This window comes from Anolis sagrei, chromosome 2, assembly GCF_037176765.1.
Source record: "Anolis sagrei isolate rAnoSag1 chromosome 2, rAnoSag1.mat, whole genome shotgun sequence".
In the NCBI taxonomy this organism is placed as follows: Eukaryota; Metazoa; Chordata; class Lepidosauria; order Squamata; family Dactyloidae; genus Anolis; species Anolis sagrei.
The window spans coordinates 143193399-143216978 of NC_090022.1; the positions used below are offsets into that span (position 1 = coordinate 143193399).

Sequence of the window (23580 nt, forward strand, 5' to 3'; positions counted from 1 at the left end):
GGCAACTCGAGGCGGTTTACAGTTGGTAATCAATGTCCCACAACATAAAATACAGTCAAAACATTACATATAATATAAACCACATACAAGCAATAAAACAATAAAATCCTTAAAGCACAAGTCCTCAGCGCCTCATCATTAAAATCATTTTTCCGTCGCATCGTCCAATCGTTCCATGAGTCTCAAATTGCTGTCCAGCTTCTGCCAGAAGATCTCCCTGAAGAGAAAACCAGTAAATCTCCGCCTCAGGAAGTGAAATGTGTTGCATTAGTCTCATTCAAGAAAGACAAATATGTTTGCATGACTCTGCATGTATTATTGTCCCTCTGTGTCCACAGATTTTGTATTCATGGGTTCAACTATACATGACTTGAAAGAATGTTTTAAAACCCCAAAAAGTAAACTTTGATTATGGCTTTTTATATAAGGGACACCATTTTATTACACAATTACATATAATGAGACTTGAGCATCCATTGATTTTAGCATCCGCAGGGGGTCCTGGAAGCACTCTACACTGGATACCCAGGGTCCACTGTATGGGAAGAAACTGGGGCGGGGGGACTAAAAATGGAAAAAGCTTTGAAAGGTTTATTGAGATCCTCTGTATGTTGTATGCATTTTGTTGTTCAAAAGCTCTGACGGCCAAGAGGAGTTTGCTTTGGGGTGGCATAAATATTGCCCATGGCTTTTGGTGGGATGTGGGGCCAGAGCTTTCCTTCCTCTCTAGCGCCATTCCCATTTGACAGTTGGGCCACTGGGTTCTGAAAGGGGGTAAGCAGATTAGGCTAGTCAGTCGTCTCTGGGGTGCATGTGATTCTCAGATGCCAGTCCTACTTCTTTCAGGCTTGGATTAAAGGATTTGCCTTTGTCATTTGTTAAATTAAAGATATGTGTGGCCTTGAAAAGCCCAGGAAGGAATTGAAGTTTAAAAAATGGATAGAAATACTTTTATGGAGGGCCCTCTTCCCTTACCCCAGTGAATGTGGAAGGCTGACCATACAGCTCAAACTTGAAACTTTATTCTGGAAACCTGATGCACCATTTCATCTGCTTAAATCTAATGTCTTCTTTCTGCCTCTCTGTGTTTAATGAGCAGGATGACAAATACTGGGCAAGACGCAGAAAGAACAACATGGCTGCCAAGCGATCCCGTGACGCCCGGAGGCTTAAGGAGAACCAGATTGCCATCCGCGCCTCATTCCTCGAGAAGGAGAACACAGCGCTGCGCCAGGAGGTGGCCGACCTACGGAAAGAGCTGGGCAAATGCAAGAATGTCCTTGCCAAGTACGAAGCCCGGCATGGCCCTCTGTAAATGGCATCCTCCTCACTTCCCTTTCCATTCGTTCCTCTCTTCCACTTCCCTTCTTTTCCTCCCCTCCACTGCCTTTTTTTTCTTTTTGGTGAGTTGACATTTGATGAATAGATGGACAGTGTGTTTCCTCTTCGATAGCACCACACCCAAACCAACCTTTCAGTCATCAGCACTTTACCGGAACGCAGAAACAAGAAAACCAATGTACAACTTTTTGTTTGTTTGTTTGTGTGTGCATGTGAATGGGTGGGATGGGACAGGGAGGGCATGTGTGTATGTGTGTGAGGGTGCATGTGTATCTCAGCACTTTCCAATTTTTTTTTTTGTATGAAACCCTCGAAACAGGGTGGCATATTCCACTTGGACAACTGAGATATGCCACAGCTAAGCTTTTTACTACATAAATAAATATATAAAGATATATATGTATATTTTTCCCACTGCTGCTTCAAAGTAGGTTGTTTTTTTTAAAAAAAAATCTTGCCATCCTCTAATTTTTCCTTGGGGAAGAATTGGAAAAATATAAAAAATTAAAACAAGCCTCCCTGGGATAAATAGAGGAGAAACAAGAAGAGAGAGAGAGAAAGAGAGAGATCTCTTTTCAAGCTGTTGTTTAAATATGCCTAATCAGACAATTTTAACTTGCTAATACAAAAATGCACAAATGATATTTTAATGCTACACAGCAGAAATATTAATTTATAGACTTGCTTCCCTTTTGTCGGTTTCTTTCTGTGCCCTTATGTTTTGGTAATAAAATGTATTTTCAGATTCCTACTGCTGTCAGTAGTTCTCCAGCTGGTAGATCTCAGATGGAACAGCTATGTTTCCTTTCATTGCCATGAACCCTGAAATAAATTGAAATGAGTACTACAGGCAGATCACAAGAGAGCCGGTGGGTTGTTTTTGAGAAGGTTTTTTTTTTTACCCATTGCCTGAACTGAAGCAATAACCCTAATGTACACTGGTGCATGTTGACTGTGGTGTTCCTGGTGGACATAGGATGTCTTCACTACCGTACCAAATCAAATAACTTTGAACTGTTGGGTTTTAGTTTAAACAAAACTTGTAAAGACTCCTAAATAGGCTGTTTTAAAAATTCCTGAAAGCCCGAGGGGAGAAAAGCCTTGATCCCAGAGGGTTTTTTTGCATGGCCAGTCCAAGCTTTTTCTTCCCTTAGGCCAGTGGTTCTCAACGTGTGGGCTCCCAGATATTTTGGCCTTCAACTTCCAGAAATCCTAACTGGCTGGGATTTATGGAAGTTGTAGGCCAAAACACATGGGGACCCATAGGTTGGGAACCACTACCTTAGGCACATTTAAAATTTTCAATTCCCCTTGCATTCTTATCTTATGCTGAACACAATTTTCAATTAGGAACTATTCACCAGGACTGATATTTCTAAAAGTGTAACACTCTTGGCTACTTCTACACTTCTTTACAACTCTATTTATGCCTCAGGGAATCACTGAGGTGCAGGCAAGGTTAACACTCAGGATGCATCTACATTATAGAATGAATGAAGTTGGACATTATTTTAAGTGTCATGGCTAAATGCAATGAAATCCTGGGAATTGTACTTTGGCGAGGCATCAGCTCTCTTTGGCAGAAACGTATTGAGACATGGCAGTTAAAGTGGTATCAAACTACATTCATTCCACAGTATGCTGGGCTCCTCCAAAAGTGCAAGTTACGGAAACTGGAATAAATCAAGCTGCCCTCAATTTTTGGCACCATCAAACATTGGCTGTCTTTGCCTTGATGTGAAGCCAACTTCAGAGACATATGTTGCTGCTGAATTTGTTGATTTCCACCAGCTCCCATTTCCAGTGAGGTGGGCGACTTGGATTCACCTAAAACTCTCATTAATGTTTCCAGGTTTTCAAAAGAGTCATAAGAGAAAACTAAAATTAAAGTTGTGCATAATTGACAATGAGGTGGTAGCTGTTAACAAGTTTGTTTTCTACTGAAATGCCAAATGAAAGTATTGATTTCAGTTCCCGTTGGCATGTATTTCAACGTAAAATCAACACAGCCATTTCTGAATTATGGCAGCACTAAGGCAAGTCTATCATGGGGTTCTCATTTTCCTGCTAATGGGATCAGTATGGCTAGAAGCATCCTGGTTTATCCATGGGTCATATCAAAATGCATAATTTTGGCCACAATATCTGTCCTTGACTTGAGGCCAACGTATACACGAGTATATATAGTAGTCTATATAAAAGGAAGGAGCCCCCAGTGGCACAGTGGGTTAAACTGTTGAGCTGCTGAACTTGCTGACCAAAAGGTCGGCAGTTCAAAGCCGGGGAGTGGGGTGAGATCCCACTATTAGGACCAGTTTCTGCCAACCTAGCAGTTCAAAAGCATGAAAATCTGAGTAAATCAATAGTTACCGCTTCGGCGGGAAGGTAACTGTGCTCCATGTAGTCATACTGACCACATGACCTTGGAGACATCTAAGACAACACTGGCTCTTTGGCTTAGAAATGGAAATGTCCCCAGAGTCGGACATGACTAGACTTAATGTCAGGGGAAAACCTTTACCTTTACTATATAAAAGGAAACGCTTTGTAACCTCCAGGTGGGAGATATCCCATATTATATGTGGTATCAGATAGTCCTCTAAGGTACAAGCTTTTCAACTTTCAAATAAGGGCTGTCCCTTATAATAAGAGACATGTGATAGCCTCACTTCCCATAAGCATGAGGGATGATGGAAATTGCAGTTCAGCAATGTGTGAAGGTCATGTTTGCCTCTCCACTGACAGATGATGGTCCAGATATTTGTAGTCATACTTATCCCATTAGTAGGAAAATGATAAAGTAGTCTCAGTCCCTCCAATGCACTCCTTCGATGGTCCGTTTGTGTCTATGGGTGTGAGGATGTCCTTCCTAGATCCAGGTGACAGCAAGTACATGAACAATAACTCATTGGCAAGAGAGCAAAATGAAAATATTCAAAGAAGCAGTGAATAGGGATTTTAAAATTCTTTTTGTGTCAATCCACATTTGAATTACCCAAAGTCCTGGTTTTGTGATCCACATTTTTGAACATTTCTGTAATATGTTTTCTGTGGACTCCTCCTCGGTTATTTTTCCACGTTACTCAGTCAGAAGATACTTTTGCCACTTCCTTTTCCCTTGCAATGTTGTTTTGATTGTATCATGAGCTGGTGGTTCTTGAGCTTTTTTCCTGTTGTTTTTATCTTTTGATTTGCTTTCTAAACTTGTGTTTATTATAAATTGGACTATTTTTGTGGGGGGCAGTGAAAATGAATGTAAGAGTTTCAGGTATATATTGAAAGGTGATGGTGTTGTTGTACTGTGGTTAATCCAATCCATATAAATATTTTCTGAAGACCAAAAGAAACTGATTATTATAAAATGTATAAAGTTATACAGAAATCATTAGAGATTGTTTTGTTTTGTTTTTTGGTACAGTATTTTTCAAAGACAAATGCTGACTCTGTATTTTGGGGAATGAGAGTATATGAGAACTGCAGGCGCGGGGCAGGAGATATAGATATTCTATGTTTATAGAAAAAATAAAGATGTATTCCTATAAAGTTATTAACATTGTACAGAGAGAAAATGTTTTTAGTTATATTTTCCCCCTATACAATCTTCTGTATTTTTTTTTTGATAGCTACTGACACATTGGCATTGTTTGGGGTGCATCTACAGTGTAGGATTAATGCAATTTGACACCACTTTAACTGCTGTAGCTCAATACTATGGTAACATGAGAGCTGCAGTTTGGTGAGGCACCAGCACTCTTTGAGAAAGAGGGCTAAAGACCTTCCAAAACTGCAACTCCTATTATTTCATAGCATTGGGTCACAGCAATTAAAGTGGTGCTAAACTGGATTAATTCCACAGTGTGAATGCATCCTCAATCTTTTAAACTGGCAAGTCTGTATCTGTGCAGGGACTCCCACTCCCATATGGATGGATCATACAGTACTCCAAAAATGGATTTACTTGCTATCATCCTCAATACAGCATGACTCCTCCCCATATCCACGGGGTTTACTTTCCTAAACTTTGCATGGAGAGATAAAACCGGGGATAACAGCAAAACCTATTGAAATGAAGGACTTCTGGTGCAAGACTACCAGAGGACTTCGGAAATGCCTAGAAAAGACACATTTTGTCAATGCAGCCATTTCTGAAGGTCATATTATGACATATTCCTCCAAACAGCTCAAAGGTGCTGCTGCCCTGGAGTGGTAGGGGAATCGTATCTCTGCTGAACGAATATGTGGAGGCGGTTGTTCCTATCTGGACATGCTTGTTGTTAAGAGCAGTCGAATTGACTCCAGTGTATGGTGACCATATCATGGGGGTTTCTTAGCAAGGTTTATCCAGAGGGGTTTGCCACAGCCGTCCACCAAAGCCAAGAGACTATGACTTGCCCAGGATCACCCAGTGGGTTTCAGTGTCCAAGGGGGATTCAAACCCTGCTCTCCCAGCGTCCAAAGCCAACACTCCAAACACTACACCACAACGGTGCTTTCTTGTATCCCAACTATTTGAAGAAAATAAAATGGTTCATCAGGGTCCTTCATATTTCTAATAAATAAATAATTGTTTTCCTTCACTGTCCCTTTCTATTTTTTTCTTATTCAGTGAGTCCATTTTAGTACAGACAGAGCATATTATATACTGTGATGTTCATCACATTGTCAAACCACATTTTCATGCAAAATAACGGTGGGACTTTGATTCCATTCTGTTTGCCATGGGATCTGGGATTGGCAGTTTGGTATGGGTTCAAAGGAGGGCTCTGGCAGAGAACACAATGCTCCTGCAAATCCCAGGATTCCATAGGATAAAACCAGGCCAATGAAAATGGAATTGTAGATCATCCACATTTGTTGAAAGATAGCGGTTTGATACCCCTGTAACTGCTATATTTTCATCCTATGGGATCCTATTGTGATATCAGAGTTCTCTGATGGAGAAGGGTAAATATTAGGCGTGTGCACATTTTTTGTTAGTCATTGTAAGTCATATCAAATTCCTAAAATTTATTCTTATGACACAATATCCGACACGCAGGCATGACCCACACCAAAAACTAAAGAATCAAAACATACCCAATACTTTTTTGTTTGAATTTTGTAAACCTTGGAAGCCTCCCAAATCCGTTCCTTTTCAGAGCAAGGAAGCAAAGCAATTCCAAAATGTCTGCCTTCCTTCTTTAAATGAATGGCCTCTCCATTATGAGAAGGAAGCAGCAGGGAGAAAACAATGTTCACTGGGAAAGAAAGCACAGAATTCTGGGACATGTAGTTTGGGAAGGTGAGGAACCCTATGACAGAGAATTTAAAAGGCCCTGCCCTAAACTACATGTCCCAGAATTCTGTTCAGCATCAAAAAGCCCCAATCAGGATAGGGGAGAGATTTGTCCCTCTGTAGCAGCAGCTGGCCAGAGTTCCAAGAAATTGTTGAATCTGCAAAGAGGAGGACTGACTGATACTTGTAGGAAGTAAATCTCTGTGCTGGACTGGGAAAAAATCCCTAAATAGAAGGTCTGTTGCTTACTATGAGAGACATTCAATGAGATAGTTGTATGAATATTTCCAAAAGTTGGGGGGAATGATCCCATGTTATCTTTGTATAGAAAATTCAAGGAGATAGCTCTTGTATTTTTTTTAAAGTTGTTTATAAAAACTGAAAATTCCCCCAAAGATCTGTGGATAAGTAAAACGTTCTGAAACTTGATGGGCTAACAGTGGTAAATGTGTTCTACCATTGTAGCAAGTTTCACCCCCCCCCCCCAAAAAAAGAGGGAGAAAAGAGCCACTGAAGTTTCCCCACATGCACAATTACTGTAACAAAAATGTAGTGAAATTTGAATTTAGTTACTTTCATTAAAGTAACAAATTTTTTACTAACTGTACGTTAGAAACACTTTAGAAATGAAACATCAGCACCCCCTAATTTTGTAATGACTTTTGAAACCTTTTTTATTTTTCGCACATGACTAGAAAATATCACACAAAACTGCAAATCCTCAAATTCATAGCATTGAGGCATGACAGTTAATGCAGTACCAAACTGCTATAATGCTGCCATGTGGATACAGCCATGGGATTGCATAGTATGAGAAGCTCAACACATGGGTGATCCTGTATCGTTTCATACTGATCCAAGAAATTGTACTATCAACCTTTCTCTCACATTTCACATCTGCTGCTATGGTGAGAATGTGTCTCTACTATTAGGAACAAACAGAAACAGGGTTAATTTTGTTTGGTTTTTCAAAATGAAAATAAGTATATTCATTCTCACGGTTCTCTCTAGAGAAGCCCAGACTGAAGGCTCCCTGGTCGACTTCTTTGTGGAACTAGAACACAGAGTGCTAGCACTATAGTGTAATACTATCAACAGTATTATATTCAGTTCCCTGGAAATTATTCAGGGGTAGTCTAGGTCATTTACTCATTTCACACATTATACTGAGGCAAACCTGGCTTTGCCATAAAGCGATCACTCAGCCAGACACTGTACCTAAACACAGCTTCCTGATAAAGCAAGACACCTTTCACACCTTTCCAGGCATGAGCCAAAAACTACAGCAGGTTTGTATCTTCCAAGTTGTTCCTGAGTTATGGTGACTCAGCTCTAAAGGTGAATCTATTATGGAGTTTTCTCTGCAAGGTTTGTTCAAAGGGGATTTGTATTTGCCTCCGTCTGAGACTACATCTTAAAGTACACCAAGTATCAGGCTTTGAGTAAATGACATTTTGGAGTAAACTCTCAGAATCTGCTAGCCAACATGGCTTATGACGATTGGAGAGTTCTGGAAGTTGTAACTCCAAAAATAACTTTTACTAAGACCTGTGTGAACCTTTTTTTGACTGTCATCCCTTGGGTTGATTCTTGGAGCTAGAACAATGACTTCCCACTTCCAATGCTGAAGTTCATAACATTGATCCTTCACTTTTCCTCAAGGTTTAAGACAAGGTTGGTCAATGGCAAGTGAACCACCTGTCCTATGTTTTACCTTTCTTATTCTCAAGCAGCCTTGAACAGTTGCTTTCTTGTACTAGCAATAACTATGAGGATTTTTTTTTCTTAAAAAATCAAAACAAAACCAAACACTAGACACAAAGTATGTGTACATCAGGAAACTATGCTGCTGGACATTTTCCCCTGAGTTATGTATTAAAATAGGGAAAAAAACCCCCCAAAGACTTTAATAGGCTCTTTGGATTCTATTTTAGAAGAATTAGACAATTTTCGGGCCATTAATATGAAGATTTTCCAGAAGAGTTTTGGTTCTTCTGATCTATCCAGATGTCCAAATTGTTTTTCTGGATATCTACTGACCATAATTTTGAGAAACTCCAAAATTTGAAGAAAAAAAAATACTTTTTTGAGTAGTAACACTTGAAATCCCAGATCAGCATAGCTGGTGGAATGTGTTCCAGTAGTTGTGCTCCCCAAAAGTAACTTTTTGGAACTCTGGATAGCTTTCTTCTTTCAGTATAATGGCAACATTTTCAAATGCAGGTGCAGCTTTGAAATATTTTACAATGGCCACATATTCATTGCTTCTTGCAGACAATTGTTTCTCCTGGTGGTTGTGTCATTATAGTCATTATTTTATTCAAAGATTATTATATCTACCACCACCTCCTTTGCTACCTTTTATGTGGACCATAGATTTGTGCTGGTTGACCTAGAAATGCTTGGAAAGAACATCATGCTTTACAGAGCGATCCTGCTGCCACAACACTTGCAAAAGTTAAGGACCAAATGTATATCAATACAAGTGCAAACACTTGGCTGTTGTCTCCTATTGGTAACAAAGAGTGTTTTTAGTCTTTCTCTAATCAATTAAATAAGTCCTTTTCATTGGCTTATTTATAAGGATAAGAAGATATAGAGGGATTACATGCATTTATTAAATGTGTGTTATTTAAAATAACAACAATAAACAATGTTTGATGGGGTTGAATGACCCTTTCTAGAGATAAATATCTATTATGGGATATCTTAGTTATGGAAACAATATAACTCTTGTATCCCATAGGGGTTATGCTCCAAAGACTCTCCATGGATACCTCAAACTGTGGCTGACAATGAACCCTATATTTGGACTATATATGGGCTGTAAACATACTACAGAATTGCACTGGAAGACTTAGGCTAGATCTACACTGCCATATAATCCATAAGATCAAAGTAGATAATTCAGATTACCTGCTTTGAACTGGATTACATGAGTCCATACTGCCATATAATCAACTTCTGGAGAACCACAGGTTTTCTAGTTCTGAACACTGGTTTGGATATTATGGATATTTTTCCTTTGATTTTGGACATACACATTTCTTGTTCTCCCCTCTAATAGTTTCAAGAGTACAACCGTTGTATTTCTGGCAACATCACAAAACTGCCTTTGTGAACAAGAGTTTATTAACAAAGATCAAATTAAATATGTGTCAAAAATGGATTGCATTCTGTATGCCTTTTTGGCCCATATTTTTCTTGTCTGTTATTCTTTAAAGTTTAATTAAAAATAAATGTTTTCTTTTCTTGGATGTTTCATTCTTTGTACATATCAGAACAAAGAAAGATAGTGGTAACAGTATAATTAGGTGTGAAGACATTGCCCCCTCCCTCCAAAATAAAAACTCTTCCTCCCAAATGAAGGTTAAGATTCATAACTACTTCATCTCCTGATCCAACTACCTGAACAGCCAGCAACCACACTGAGCAAGAGAGCTCTGTTTTGCTGGTCATTGACCATTCTACAAGATGATATTTCCAGCCCCTTCCTACCAGTGAGATGCAGTGGGTTGAGAAGGAGTTGTAACAGGGGTCTTGCTTCTGACTGGCACAGAGTGTATCACAGCAGTTTAGGCAGGAGAAGTTATCAAGGGATTGCAAACACAGAAACACAAGAATTTTAGGTGTAAATGGTTTTCACTGCCTCACTCTTTAGTAAGTATATGGGGGGGGGGGTAATTCCCTCATGTTGACCCCCATTCTAGTTATACCCATGAATGGTAGGTAGGTAACACATCTGCCAATTAACCAAATTTTATCCTGCCGTTAGGATTGAATTAAATTCCTCTCACCAGTCCAGTTTGTTTTTGTATGTCTTGGGTCACCATGGCCAGTGGTTGTGGGTTGAGAAACAATGCCTCCAGAGTTGACCTAAATTTGCCTAAACAGAAAAAGAGAATCATGGTCTTCTTAATGAACTGGTCTAAAACTATTTGTACATTCAGCTGTAAAATGCTCACAGAACACAATTTGTCTCTCAGTATCAATCTCCTTTGAAAAGGTCACCTTTTTAGTATTACCTTTGCAGAAGGAAAGCCACTCCAGCTGAGAAATGATTCATTGCAGAGAGGTTCATCTAAATAACCATTGCCCCTTCAAACATTCATAGGCATTCCACCTCAACCAGAGAGCAATACAGGGCTTGGCTCTGTTAACGGATCCACAAAAGTGGCAGCAACATGGAGGATGAGGTAACAAGAGAAACTGGAAATTTTGGATAATCCTGGAACATGGTGTGACACAAGATAGGAAATCGCAGAACAACAGTATATTAGGGAGTGGAACGAGAGCAGAGTAATCATGACTAAAGAGGAAGGATTGAGCAAGGTAGCACTCACCATTTCTAGGCCACCCTCAACTTATTTCAGCTTATCCATAATTGCCCTGAAATCAATGACAATCATCTGACCAGTTAAGTTCCTGTATCTTTCTTGGTGAATGATTTCTTTTCCCTACAACTTGCTGTAAGCAATTACTGCTTTTGTTGCTCAAGGTATTTTCAAGATCGACAAAGGATCTGTTGGATACCTGCCTCTCCCATTCACTCTGGAAGTACTTGCAGTCCAGGGTGTAGAAGTAAGAAGCTAGAAATAACTAGTTACTTCCAACACTTTTTTTTACAGTAACCAAGGATTTGATCACACAAGGCAGGTGAACTATTATTGACGTTGGACCATCACCTTTGGTCTTATCTCACAGTGCTATGCATGGTCTGCCTCCTCCCTGTAATTCCAACAGGACTCCTTGTGAAGAGGAGAGAACAGCCCTACTAATTAAGGCATGACTGCCCATCAGCACGTATGGATACTTCTGATTGGAATGTGGTTCCAATGGAATGCCACCTCTATCAGACTAAGCCATTGGGAACATCCTGGGCAAGAGGAACAGATACATGCCACATGTCAAAGATCTCAATCTGATATCCAATTTGATATCCAATCTTTCCTCCCCCTGGAAGAAAAAGAGAAGTGGTTGGTTAGCCTTGCACTGAAATCTCAATTTTTACTGGAGAATTGGGGCAATAGATCTTCAGACATTTGTGAGGGGATGGACTCCAAAAACATGGTGGGATGTTTGGAGTCAGGAAAGGGATGGGGAATGATGCCCCAAAGCAAATGTTCCAGGTAAAATTCAGCATCCAAATTTGAGGGCAGATCCAAGATTTTCAAATGAAAGAATTCTAATTAATTTTATTAGAAGATTTTTTTTCATATGCCACAAACTTTGGGATGCCCCCCCCTCCCGCTGTGCAGCAATGGGACTTTCCTAGTATTTTGTTCACATCTTGCTCCTTAAATGATATCCTAGAATTTAATGGATTAACCAAGGGCAAGATGAATGGATGGTATCCTTGAAGCGACTTGAAGGAGCTGGGGGTGGCCACGGCTGACATGGAACTCTGGCATGGGCTGATCCATGAGGTCATGAAGAGTCAGAAGCAACTGACATGATAAATAAATAGAAGCACCTGAATGAATAAACAACAAATTTATTAACCACAAAGAATAGGAATCAATTATATTTTCTGGTGATTCTATGTATAGTTCCATGATTGCCTAGAGGACAGGAAATGATAGAATTTTTTTTGAAAATTGAGCTAGTTTTTTACAGAGAAATTGTGTCCCAGCTGAGTGAGGCAACTGGGTTCAGAAAAAAGTGCCTTCTGGGAGAAGCCACTTCACATATAAAGAAAGATTTGGAAATATATAAACCAAAATATATTCTTATATTGTCTGTACCCTACTTCTTTGATCGGTGAGAACTTCAAAGGTGCAACTTTTACTCAGGGGTTCCTGGAATGAAATAAATAGCAACTTCTGGCATTTTTGTAACGTGCTTTGTTTTCACATATATTGATGTTGGGCATATGCAGAAGTTTAAACTGTTAACGCTACAACAGATTTTTTGGAGCCCTTTTATGTTTTGGAATGAGGGCGGAAACTCCTTTAGGGCTCCATAGAAATTTTAGCTTTGACCTTCCTTTCATCAGTCATCTTTTTCTTTTGTTTCCCGTCATGTTGTCAGCTGGGTTTCTCTACTCTCCCTATTCGAGTGTGAAGAGAGGAGAATGAACCGCTTCTCTCCCACCCTGCTTCCTTTATGTTTTGGGGCCACTTTCAGAACCCATCAAGACCAATTACCAGACTCTGAATAACACCGGCTATCAACAGTCTTGTTGTTGTGTGCCTTCATATCGTTTCCAGCGTATGGCAACTCTAAGGCAACCCTCCCTATCTTTCATCTTGTCTTTAAAATCTTGCCTTTGATTAATCCAAACTAATCACTCTATCCACAGAAAGCCTGAAGTCAAGAATGATGCATACAATTAAAAAGGATGGGGAGGGGGAGCTTCCAGATCAACTTCAAATTTCATTACGGTACTGCGTTCAATTACTTCCAAAGGGAGATAAAACAGAAATGAAAGGATGCCTGGTGAGATGCTTACTAGTCACTATACTTCAATCAACAAGATGTTTTTGTTTTTATACTGGAATGCTGACAGGCAGGGAATAGACATCAGAAATTATTATTAACAAAGGGTGTGGATGGGATTGTGCATCATCATGAAGCAAACTATGACATAATCTTAAGTGCAGGCCATTCCTTGTTGACCTCTTTTGGTATCATCTACACAGCCTAAGTAGAACTCACTTCCTGTTTGTAGTCTTAGCCAAGACAGGAAGGAAAGACCTGACCCAGAACCAAGTTACAGCACCTCCGATTGGTAATGTATGTAATAGGAGTATGTAATAGGAGTCAAAGGCCAGATGTGCTCAGATATAGTCTATCACATCTTTTTCCTCACCTTTTTTGTTCCAATGACCCATTTGCCAGTCAGGAGGAAACCGTGGACTCAGAATGTTGCAGCAGATATTTTTGTAACCCTTAACATCAGCGTGCCTTTAAATTAAATTTTAGTTTGTGATCACATGTGGTTTAGCATCGGGTCTACCAACTACTGTAATTTCAAAGTACGGATGAGTGAAGTAATCAATATGCAGCAACTGTAATGTGACATGAAATAAAATGAATTAATTGTGTACACTCACAAGTGAAGAAAATGATAGATTTCAGTTAGAAGTCAGAAAAAATAAAGATAAGTTGATTTTTTTTCAATTCAAGCTTACGGATCCCCTGAAATTTTTCCACAGACTCCTTGTTAAGAACTACGGGTGGATAAAATCCATTCTGTTTTTGTTTCGAATTTCAGATGCCCCCTTTCCATTCTGTTGTTGGGAATATTCGGGGAAATTAGGAGTGGTGCCATTCAGATTTGTAATTTAGGATCCAGACTTCCATTTCCATTTCAGGAAGAATCTTCTTGAAAACTGAATGGGAGGGGCACCCGAAATTTCGAAACGAAAACAGAAAGAAAACAGAATGGGTTTCTGCTGTTTCACACACTACTACTAAGAATCCCTGGCCTAAGGAAAGCTTACAGGAAACTGAAAATGGCTACTTGCTGCTCCCATCACTATTTCCAGGTAACCTACTGCCACTTTGAGTCTCCTTCAGGGGCGATAAAGTGGGCTATGAAGAAAAAGAAGAAGAAGAAGAAGAACAACAACAACAACAACTACAACATGGCATTGAATATTTGCCTTTGTACTTGGAAACCACCCTGTGTCCCTTTGGGGAGAGAAGATAGGCTAGAAATAATAATAAAAATATTATTAATTACACAGAAAGGTGTCAATCCATGGGACCTTTCAGAGGCCCCTGCCTTTTCTACCTAGTTGGCCCTTGATCTGCTCACAAAGAATTTCCTTCACATTGTGATTACCCCTCCTCCTCCTTTTTTTTTTTTTTTTTTTTGGAAATTCAATAATTTCCCAAAAATTGGGATGGACACCACCTTTCAGAGGTAATTCTGCCACTAGGTAAAATATGTCGTGGCTGCATTAGGTGGCAGATTTTGGATATTATAAAAAGACAATAAGTTGTTAATTATGTTTTTTGTTATCATGACATGTTTTTCCCTACCAGGGATGGGAAGAGAGATTTTGGGGAATTAGACTTTGCTGTTCTACAAAGCCTTAGCATGGAAGTACAGCCTTAGGTCTGTTTCATACTGCACAATTATAGCACTTTGATGCTGCTTTATTGCCATGTCTGCCTCAAGAGCAACTATGATATTTGTAAACTGAGGAGTCATGAGAGGAGCCCTCTGGCAGAGAATTAAATACCTCATGAAACTATTCCAGAAACAATCCTGGAATTCCATAGGAAGGAGCATGACTGTTAAAGTGGCATCCAACTGTTGTAATTGTATAATATAAAAGAAAACTTAGAGATGTTCTAGAAGCATTCTCTCCTGACGTTTTGCCTGCATCTATGGCAGGCATCCTCGGAGGTTGTGAGGTCATAACCTCTGGGGATGCCTGCCATAGATGCAGGCAAAATTGTCAGGAGAGAATGCTTCTAGAACATCTCTAAGTGGCATCTTAGCCATCTCTAGTGAACATCTCTAGAACATGGCCATACAGACCAAAAAACCTACAACAACCCAGTGATTCTGGCCATGAAAGCCTTCAGGAATAGATTAAAACTTAGTGAACATAGAAAGGAATTAGAAATATTTATGGAGATAAAGCAGTCTTTCAGTATCACTCTGCAACTATATCACAACCCCTGTGTTCAGGAAAGAGTATTGAGGAGTGATTTTTTTGGGGCTACAATTCCCAGAAGTTCCTTCTAGCACGAACTTTGGCCTTCCTAGCTGCCAGATTCTGGGACTTGCCTTCTGAAAGAGTGACTTTTCCAGGGGAGCAACACTTGGGGAGGATCTTTCACCTTCCTACTCCTAGAGGTCACTGGTTTGTCACATTAGAAATTTCATTGTGACACTAGATAGAACCTAGTTCTGATATTAGAAAGCTGTTAAATGTACGGTACACCTCCTGCATCAGAAGAAGGTACATTTCTGAACTTCCTATGAAAACAAGGGACTATGTAAACCCTATTGAAATGAATGACTTCCACTGGGGTTTAATGTAGGGATGCCCTGAAGAACTTAGAAAATTCCTAGTGCAGGATTATATCTAGGGATTTTCTAGGTTCTTCTGGGCAACTCATTGGTAACTTTTGGCTGAAGTATGCCATAGAATTGCCCTGAAGACCTAGAAAACTCCTAGATAAGACATGTTTTTGTCTGATGCAGGTAGGTGTAACTATGGGTATCAGGCGCTATTGGGGTGGGAACACTGTGATCCTTCAAATGTTGTGGGATGGAAACTTCCTCACCATCAACTATACAAACTAGGACCAGTGGGATTGCAGTAAAAAAAAACCAAAAAAAAAAAAACCAAAAACAGGTGATGCACAAGATGTTTTCCATCCCAGTTTTAGGTAGAAGACTTATTGGAAAAATCTCTATCAATTAATTTCTATCTCCTTATAACTGATACATAGATCCATCAAATCATAGAGTTGGAAGAGACCTCATGGGCCATCCAGTCCAACCAACCCCCTGTCAAGATGCAGGAAAATCACATTCAAAGCACCCCCAACAGATGGCCACCCAGCCTCTGTTTAAAAGCTTCCAAAGAAGGTACAAAGAAGGTACTAAGATACTATAGCTCTTATTACACGCACTCTAATAAAATAATGCGCCTTTGATTTATTACACATTAGTGGGGTGGCCCTCTCCAAATGGGGTAGCCATAACTGTCCCTTATGCCTCATCCCCTGTGTACACATGTCTCCTTGCCTTCCCCTCTCTCTCCCATGCTTCCTCTCTTGAATGCACACATGTCTCCCTGCCTCCCTTTAAAGATTACTTAGGTAAAAAGGGCTCTTGAGTTGAAAAGACTTAAGAAGCTCTCTCCAACGTCACTGTCTTCCTTTTCAAAAATTTTTTGGTGGATCTTGTACAACTATACAAGTTCATGACCTCCATCTCAACAGAGAAATGTAACATTTTTTTTTTGTTCCTATAGAGCTTCACAGTTCTTTTTTTATTTAAAAAAAAAAGAAACAATAAAGAGAAAGGGGAAAATATTTATAGTTTTACTGTTGGCTGTTTCAGTAAAAGAGAATCAAGTGAGATGAAAAGACCACCCTCAAACATGTCCCGAAAGGCACATCACTGCCCTAGGGGATGACCTGCAGGCAGATGTACCTCTGACATGTCTCTGATGCATATGGAAAAATAAAAGATGAATGAAGTCGATTGCTTCCCGTTTTACAAAAGATACTTGCAACAGATTCTGTGCCGATGAGTGCTTACAGGCTACTGATTAGACAGACCTTGCATCATATGATAGGACCCATAGGCACCAGTAAGCAAAGGGAATCAGAAACAAGGTATAAGACTGTATGTTAAGGTCTTATGAAGGGGAAGGAGGCTCTCTCAAACCATTCTGCCTTCCAAACAACTCAGGAGCTCACAACCTCTGAGGATGCTTGCCATAGATGCAGGCGAAATGTCAGGAGAGAATGCCTCTAGAACATGGCCATATAGCTCGAAAAAACCTACAACAACCCAACTCAAGAGTTCTCCATCTGTTCCTGGTGTTTGAATAACACCTCTGGGACTCAGCGCCTTGGCTGAGTCCTGTCTGTCACAACACAAAATGCAGTTCCCATTTACTCATAGTTTATTATCAGCGGGACATTCATTTTCAGAATAAACAGCAGTAAAATCCATTTGATGGGGCAGTCCTACCTGTAATTGCTTGTTCTCCTCTGACAGTAATGCAGAAAGGAGAGGAAATTATGTACTGCCTGTTTTCCTGGAAGAAAGCAACAGGTGTCCAGCTTGTTAGCAAGCCATTTAAAATTTGATTCTATTTCTACCTCTCTATGCCAGACATCAAGCAAGTACCCACAATTTACTGGTAAGCATTTAATGAAAACACTAGCCATCCCCTGCCATGCGTTGCTGTGGCCCAGTCTGTGTATATGTGTTTTATGTGCGTATATATGTGTGTATATATTTATGTATATGTGTTTTGTGTATATATGTGGTTTTGCGCATGCATCGTATTTTTTTTTGGCTTTTTAAGTCTCTTCCACTGTGTTTTTCAGTGCTTTTATGAGTGATGGTCACTCGTTGGCCTGATAGGTGTATTGTGTCCAAATTTGGTGTCAATTCGCCCAGTGGTTTTTGAGTTATATTTTTATTTGTATAGATAATCCTTGAAAACTGGACATCAGATAGCAAATCCTTGACCAAGTCCAACCATCTGGAATCCAGTCTTCCTCTTTTCCTGCTGCCTTCTACCTTACCAAGTATGATTGCCTTTTCTAGTGAATGGTGTCTTCTCATGGTATGACCAAAATACACGGTCTCAGTTTAGTAATTTTGGGTTCTACAGAGAGTTCAGGCCTTAATTGTTCTAGGACTCATTCCTATGACTTTTTATCAGTCCATGGAATTCATACAGCTCTCCTGCAGCACTGCATTCCAAAGGAACTGATTTTAAAGTTTTAAAGAAGTAGCTGCAAGTACCCCAAATGTAGACTTTCCGAACAAAACTTTTTATGTTGTCACCTTTGTATATACTTGCTAAAGTACTGGTATATGTATGAATTTTTTTAAAAAAATACTCCTGAAATACAATTAAACATAATTTTACTGTAAAACAGCATTTTTTTTCTATGTTGTCGAAGTGTTCTTTCAGTCTCTTTTGATGAAATAGTTATGGGATTTATTACTCTTGGGCAAAGTTGATATCATCATTAAGACTAAAACTCCAGGTTTCGGCAATGGCCAGATGAGCTTTTGCACAATTAAAACTTGTGCGTCAGTTGTGCCCATACCTTGGGAAGTCAGACTTGGCCATAGTAGTCCATGCTCTTGTTACATCCTGAATAGACTGCTGCAACTTGCTCTATGTGGGGATTGCCTTTGAAGACTATTCGTAAGCTTCAAATGGTTCAACGGGTAGAAGCTAGATTGCTCACACAGCTAGAACCCTACTGTGTCAGCTCCATTGGTTGCCAGTCTACTACCAAGCACAATCAAACATGCTTGCTTTAGCCTATAAAGCCCTAAATGGTTCTGGCCCAGCTTACCTGTCCACACGTATCTCCCTCTATGACCCACCTCAGATGTTAAGATCATCTGGAGAGGTCCTGCTCTTGATCCCACCACCTTCGCAAACATAATTGGTGGGGATGAGAGGCAGGACCTTCTCAATGGAGGCCCCTTGGCTATGGAACTACCTCTCCAATGAAATCAGGTCAGCTCCCCCCCTCCTGTCTTTCAGGAAGAAGCTTAAGATATGGTTGTGAGACCAAGCATTCAACCAGTAAATAGTGCAATAAGGATAACAGACTAATTGAATTAACAATCGGACAGGCTTTGGACTATGATTTGGATTATGTGATTTTAATTAATGTTTTAATAATTAATGTTTAATTGTATGGTTTTAATTGTATTTGTTTATTTTTATATTTATATATGTATTGGTGTCACTTGGTGACATAGGAGATGGAGCTGAATCCACAAGTTCCTCAGATTTTGTGTGGGCCCTCAATAATAATGGACAGTTTGGGATGAGGTACATAATTCCTCCTTTCACAATGTCCCCAGAAATATATGTAGAAATAATCCAAGGTTACCAACAAAAAACTAGCCATATTCAGCTAGCATTATAAATTTACACGATCAGTTGACATTATTATCCTGTTATACAACTAACAAAGACATCAACTTTGCTGCACTGTTATATTGTCATGGTATTCAAGGCCACTGTGAACTGTTGTTGGCTTTCTAAAATGAGAAGTGACAAAGCTGAGAGCTGCTATAAACTGGTACAAGGATGCATGCTTGAAACTTCTCCCATTGTTATAGTCTCAGAGCACACACATACATACACACAATTCTATCAAGGACTCTAATTCTACATTTCCACCGCCTGTCTGCAGTGGTATAGTCCCAACAAAAAATGTGTGAATTTTCTGCCCTATTCTAAGTATTAATGAATTTGAACCAAAGTCTGTGTACTAATGGAGCAAATTCAGTCGAAGCACATTTTCCTGCTGTTACCCGCTCCCCCCTCAAATGGTGTGCAGGGACCCCTTTCTATATGTTGTACTCCCATGTTCCAGATCTGAATCCTGATGTTAAAAATAAAGTTTGGAATCTTTGAACCTTTCCAGAATTTAAGCCCTGGATCCAGCTACTAATTCAGCCATGGTATGTCATGTAATATCAAACAACAGAGCACCGACAGCTTAGAGGGCAGGAGAGTTTATTTTTCCCATATTAGGGCTTTTTCACAGACCTGTCCACAGCTGTCATGTTGGAGCTCTTGAAGGCTCCCAAAAAGAAGGGCTGATTGATACGTGTTTGCCTTCAGCTGTATTACAGGCAGGTAGTAAGCCCTTTCACACTGCACTTTTGTAGCACTATGATTCCACTTTAGCTGCCATGGTTGCAGCCCATGGACTCCTGGGTTTGGCAGTTTAGGGAAGGACATTCATAACACTTAGACCAGTGGTTCTCAACCTGGGGTCCCCAGATGTTTTTGGCCCACAACTCCCAGAAATCTCAGCCAGTTTACCAGCTGTTAGGATTTCTGGGAGTTGAAGGCCAAAAACATCTGGGGACCCCAGGTTGAGAACCACTGACTTAGACAGAAAGTTTATCTGATCACTTCAACCGAATGCCTGTCCTTCTTTTCAGCATTGATATGGCTGCTGCTGCCCTCTAGTGTCAATCAGTTCTTTGGCTCTGATAATACTGCAGTTTGAGCCTTCCTTACCTGGATATAGCATTTACACATTTCAGATTATTGTTATTATTTTGGATTATGGAATACCCGTATTATTTACATGTACATAGTGTAGTGTATGAAGGATGGGGAGAAGGGGACTAGTCACACATCCAGCACTGAAAGTTTTTGTTTCTCAAGGAGTCTTGATGGGGGAAAAGAACAAGAGGAAGAAAAGAGGGGTTATTTATTTATCGTGTCAGAAGTGAGCGGAGGGTACAGTTATAATGTATTAAAAAACCCATACAAAGTTGAAAACTTGGCATTATGCTAAATCTCCTTTGACCAGAAACTATGAGAAGGTCCTTCATTGTGCATGTGGCAGGGCTCAGATTGCAATTCAGTAGGTGCTCTGTGGTTTGCTCTTCTCCACAATTGCATCTTGTGGACTCCACTTTGTGCATTCAGAAGGGAGTCTCTCATCTGGTGTCAGCCATTGATTGAGGTTCCTGGTTTTAGCCTGCCACTTTTGGACTCTTGCTTACTGAGGTGTTCCTGCAAGTATCTCCGTAGATCTTAGGAAGCTATTTCTTGATATAAGGCATTGTTTTGCTGGATGATACACGAACAGAGGATGGGCCAGAGATGGGCCGGAGATGTCAATTCCTTGGTCCTTTGTGGACCATGGGAGAAAATTTCCTGCAGGATCGTAACACATCTGGGCATCTATGGGCAACATCTTTGGAGACAGCTGATTCTCTCACACCAGAAGCAACTTGCAGCATGCAATCAAAAGAGGGTTAAGCCTGGGGAAGGATCCAGCTGATATAAGCCCCATGTATAAAGCAGACATTCCTGGCTGTTAGCACAATTTCTGTTTCTTTAGCAAAGTGGATGAGAAGGATAAAGTATCCCACTCCCACCCCACCATGAATCTTTTTCATTCACTCTGGTCTGGATACAAACAATGGTGTTACCTCTGAGGATGCCTGCCACAGATACAGGCGAAATGCCAGGAGAGAATGCTTCTAGAACATGGCCATACAGTCTGAAAAACCTACAACCCAATGGTGTTACCTTTTTCCAGGGTGCTCATCCTGCCCCACCATTTGCACAGAAGCACCTGGGATTTCTGTCTTTTGTAAGTGAAGTCCTTCCCTGCTCTCTCTCCCTTTCCTCCATCAGGGCTACTTGAGGAAAAACTCAGTGGGAACTGGACGTATGACTAGCCCCCTTTCTCCAAAGGCAGAAGTGGGCACCTGGCCGGGCAGCGGGGAGGAGAGGGGTAGGAATCAGTGTTTGAAGTATTTTGCATTTTGGATTTTTGGATGAGAGAAACTAAACTTGTACTCTATTTTTTTTACAACAATGGCAATGTAATATAAGATTTTGGGGGGGGGGGGGGGATAAACCATGCTTTATCCTGTAGTTGTCCACAACAAGCACATCTGACTCTAGCAATTAGTCCCAACAAGAACAGATATAGTGAGAGGAAATTAACCCTAGACATAACAAAAGTTGCAATTCTTTTCAGCTAGCATGAACCTTCAATACAGCAAAGTTAACATCTACAGTCATCCCTTTTGAATTTTTCTGCTTTGTGGTTGAAGGCAAGACTCAGTGGGGCGGGAGGGAGGGAGAACTCAGCATGTTGTCTTGCTGCAAAATTCTATAAAGGGCTCTGGACTCCAGAGTCCATTGTGCTTTTCTCTTGTTTCTTGTTCTTTCTTTCTTTCGTGCTGCTCTCATTCTGAAATGTCGATCTGCACCGTGCATTTTCTGATTTCGATGTATGGTTATGAAAGCTGGCTTGTGAAAAAAGCTGACAGGAAAAAAAATCAGGTTGTTTGAAAATGTGGTGTTAAAGGAGACTTCTGTCAGTACCACGGACAGCCATAAAGACAAATGGATGGTCCTGAATTCTCCCGAGAAATCAAAATTACTAAACTGAGGCTATTGCACTTTTGACATATGAAGTGATATGACTTATTAGAAATGGGAATAATGCTTGATTAAAAACTCCATCACACTGAGCTGAAGAAAATGAAGGAAAGCAGGGGAAGGGTGGAGTTTCATGGGGTTCTGTCTTGAAAGAAAACAAAGAATTTACTCTCTCCCATCATACTAAGGTCACCTCCTCCAGCTTCTAACTCAGGCATTGGCAAACTTTGGCCCTCCAGATGTTTTGGACTTCAGCTCCCACAAATGTCCAAAATACCCGGAGGGCCAAAGTTTGCCCATGTCTGTTCTAACTCAAGTAAGGTTTTCCCCTGACATGAAGTCCAGTCATGTCTGACTCTGGGTTGTGGTGCTCATCTCCATTTCTAAGCCGAAGAGCTGGTGTTGTCCGTAGACACCTCCTAGGTCATGTGGCCGGCATGACTGCATGGAGCGCCATTACCTTCCTGACAGACCGGTACCTATTGATCTACTCACATTTGCATGTTTTTGAACTACTAGGTTGAAGAAGCTTGGGCTAACAGTGGAAGCTCACGCAACTCCCCAAATTCGAATCTGTGACCTTTCAGTCAACAAGCTCAGCAGTTCAGTGCTTTAAGAAACTGTGCCAGACAGGCAACGGCTTCTCCCATTTCAAGGATATCAACACACTTTTTAAAACAGGCATCTTTTAAGGCAGCATTGCCTTCAAGACTTTTTGACTGAAACAGAAGCATCTTTCTTAAGGTGGCACTTTCCGTGAGGTTGTTTGCACTGAGATTTCCTCCCATTGCTCCTCCAGAGTTTCGATTATTTCTCTTTAAAAAAAACACCACCCCATATTGTAGGAAGTAGTTTTAAATTAACCCTCATCTTTCCCAGAGCCTTTGCATTGGTGATCATAGGAAGTGGTTTTAAATTAACTCTTTCCCCAAAACCTCTGCATTGGCAATCTTAGGAAATGGGCATTTTGGCTCTTCCCATACACACTGTCATTGTTTTATTTACCAGTGGGCAACAATAGCAGGCAACATGGATTCACATTATGTGGGGAAATTGACCAATTTGCCCATCTCAGTGTGGGAAATTTTAAAATAAGCCAATTGCCAACCAACTTAGGAATCATCAGGGAAAAAACAACAACACAGTTGAAACTTGCATCGTGTGGAGGGCACAGTGGGTTGCCACAGTGGGTTCTTTAATGTGTAGAAATACTGATTTTACTGTGTGCAATGAAGTCCCAAGGATCCCCAGGCAAGGGCTAGAAAACAGCAAACACCAAATAGTGTTGGTACCTAACCAAACAACAATTCCCAGCATTCCATAGCATTGAGCCATGGTAGTTAAAGTGGCATAAGC

The 23580-nt window shown here is 40.3% G+C and overlaps 1 protein-coding gene across 2 annotated transcripts in view; it reads left to right on the forward strand.

The window, feature by feature from the left end:
- Nucleotides 1–5918, forward strand: part of HLF (HLF transcription factor, PAR bZIP family member) — a 56258-nt gene extending 50340 nt beyond the window's left edge. Inside the window, exon 4 of one of the 2 annotated variants that reach the window (XM_060763990.2) lies at nt 1097–5918. In XM_060763990.2, the coding sequence (XP_060619973.2) occupies nt 1097–1315 (219 nt within the window). In that variant the 3' untranslated portion in view covers nt 1316–5918. The remainder of the gene's footprint in view (nt 1–1096) is intronic. The other variant, XM_060763991.2, reaches the window with a different exon arrangement.
- The last annotated feature ends 17662 nt before the right edge of the window (nt 5919–23580 follow it).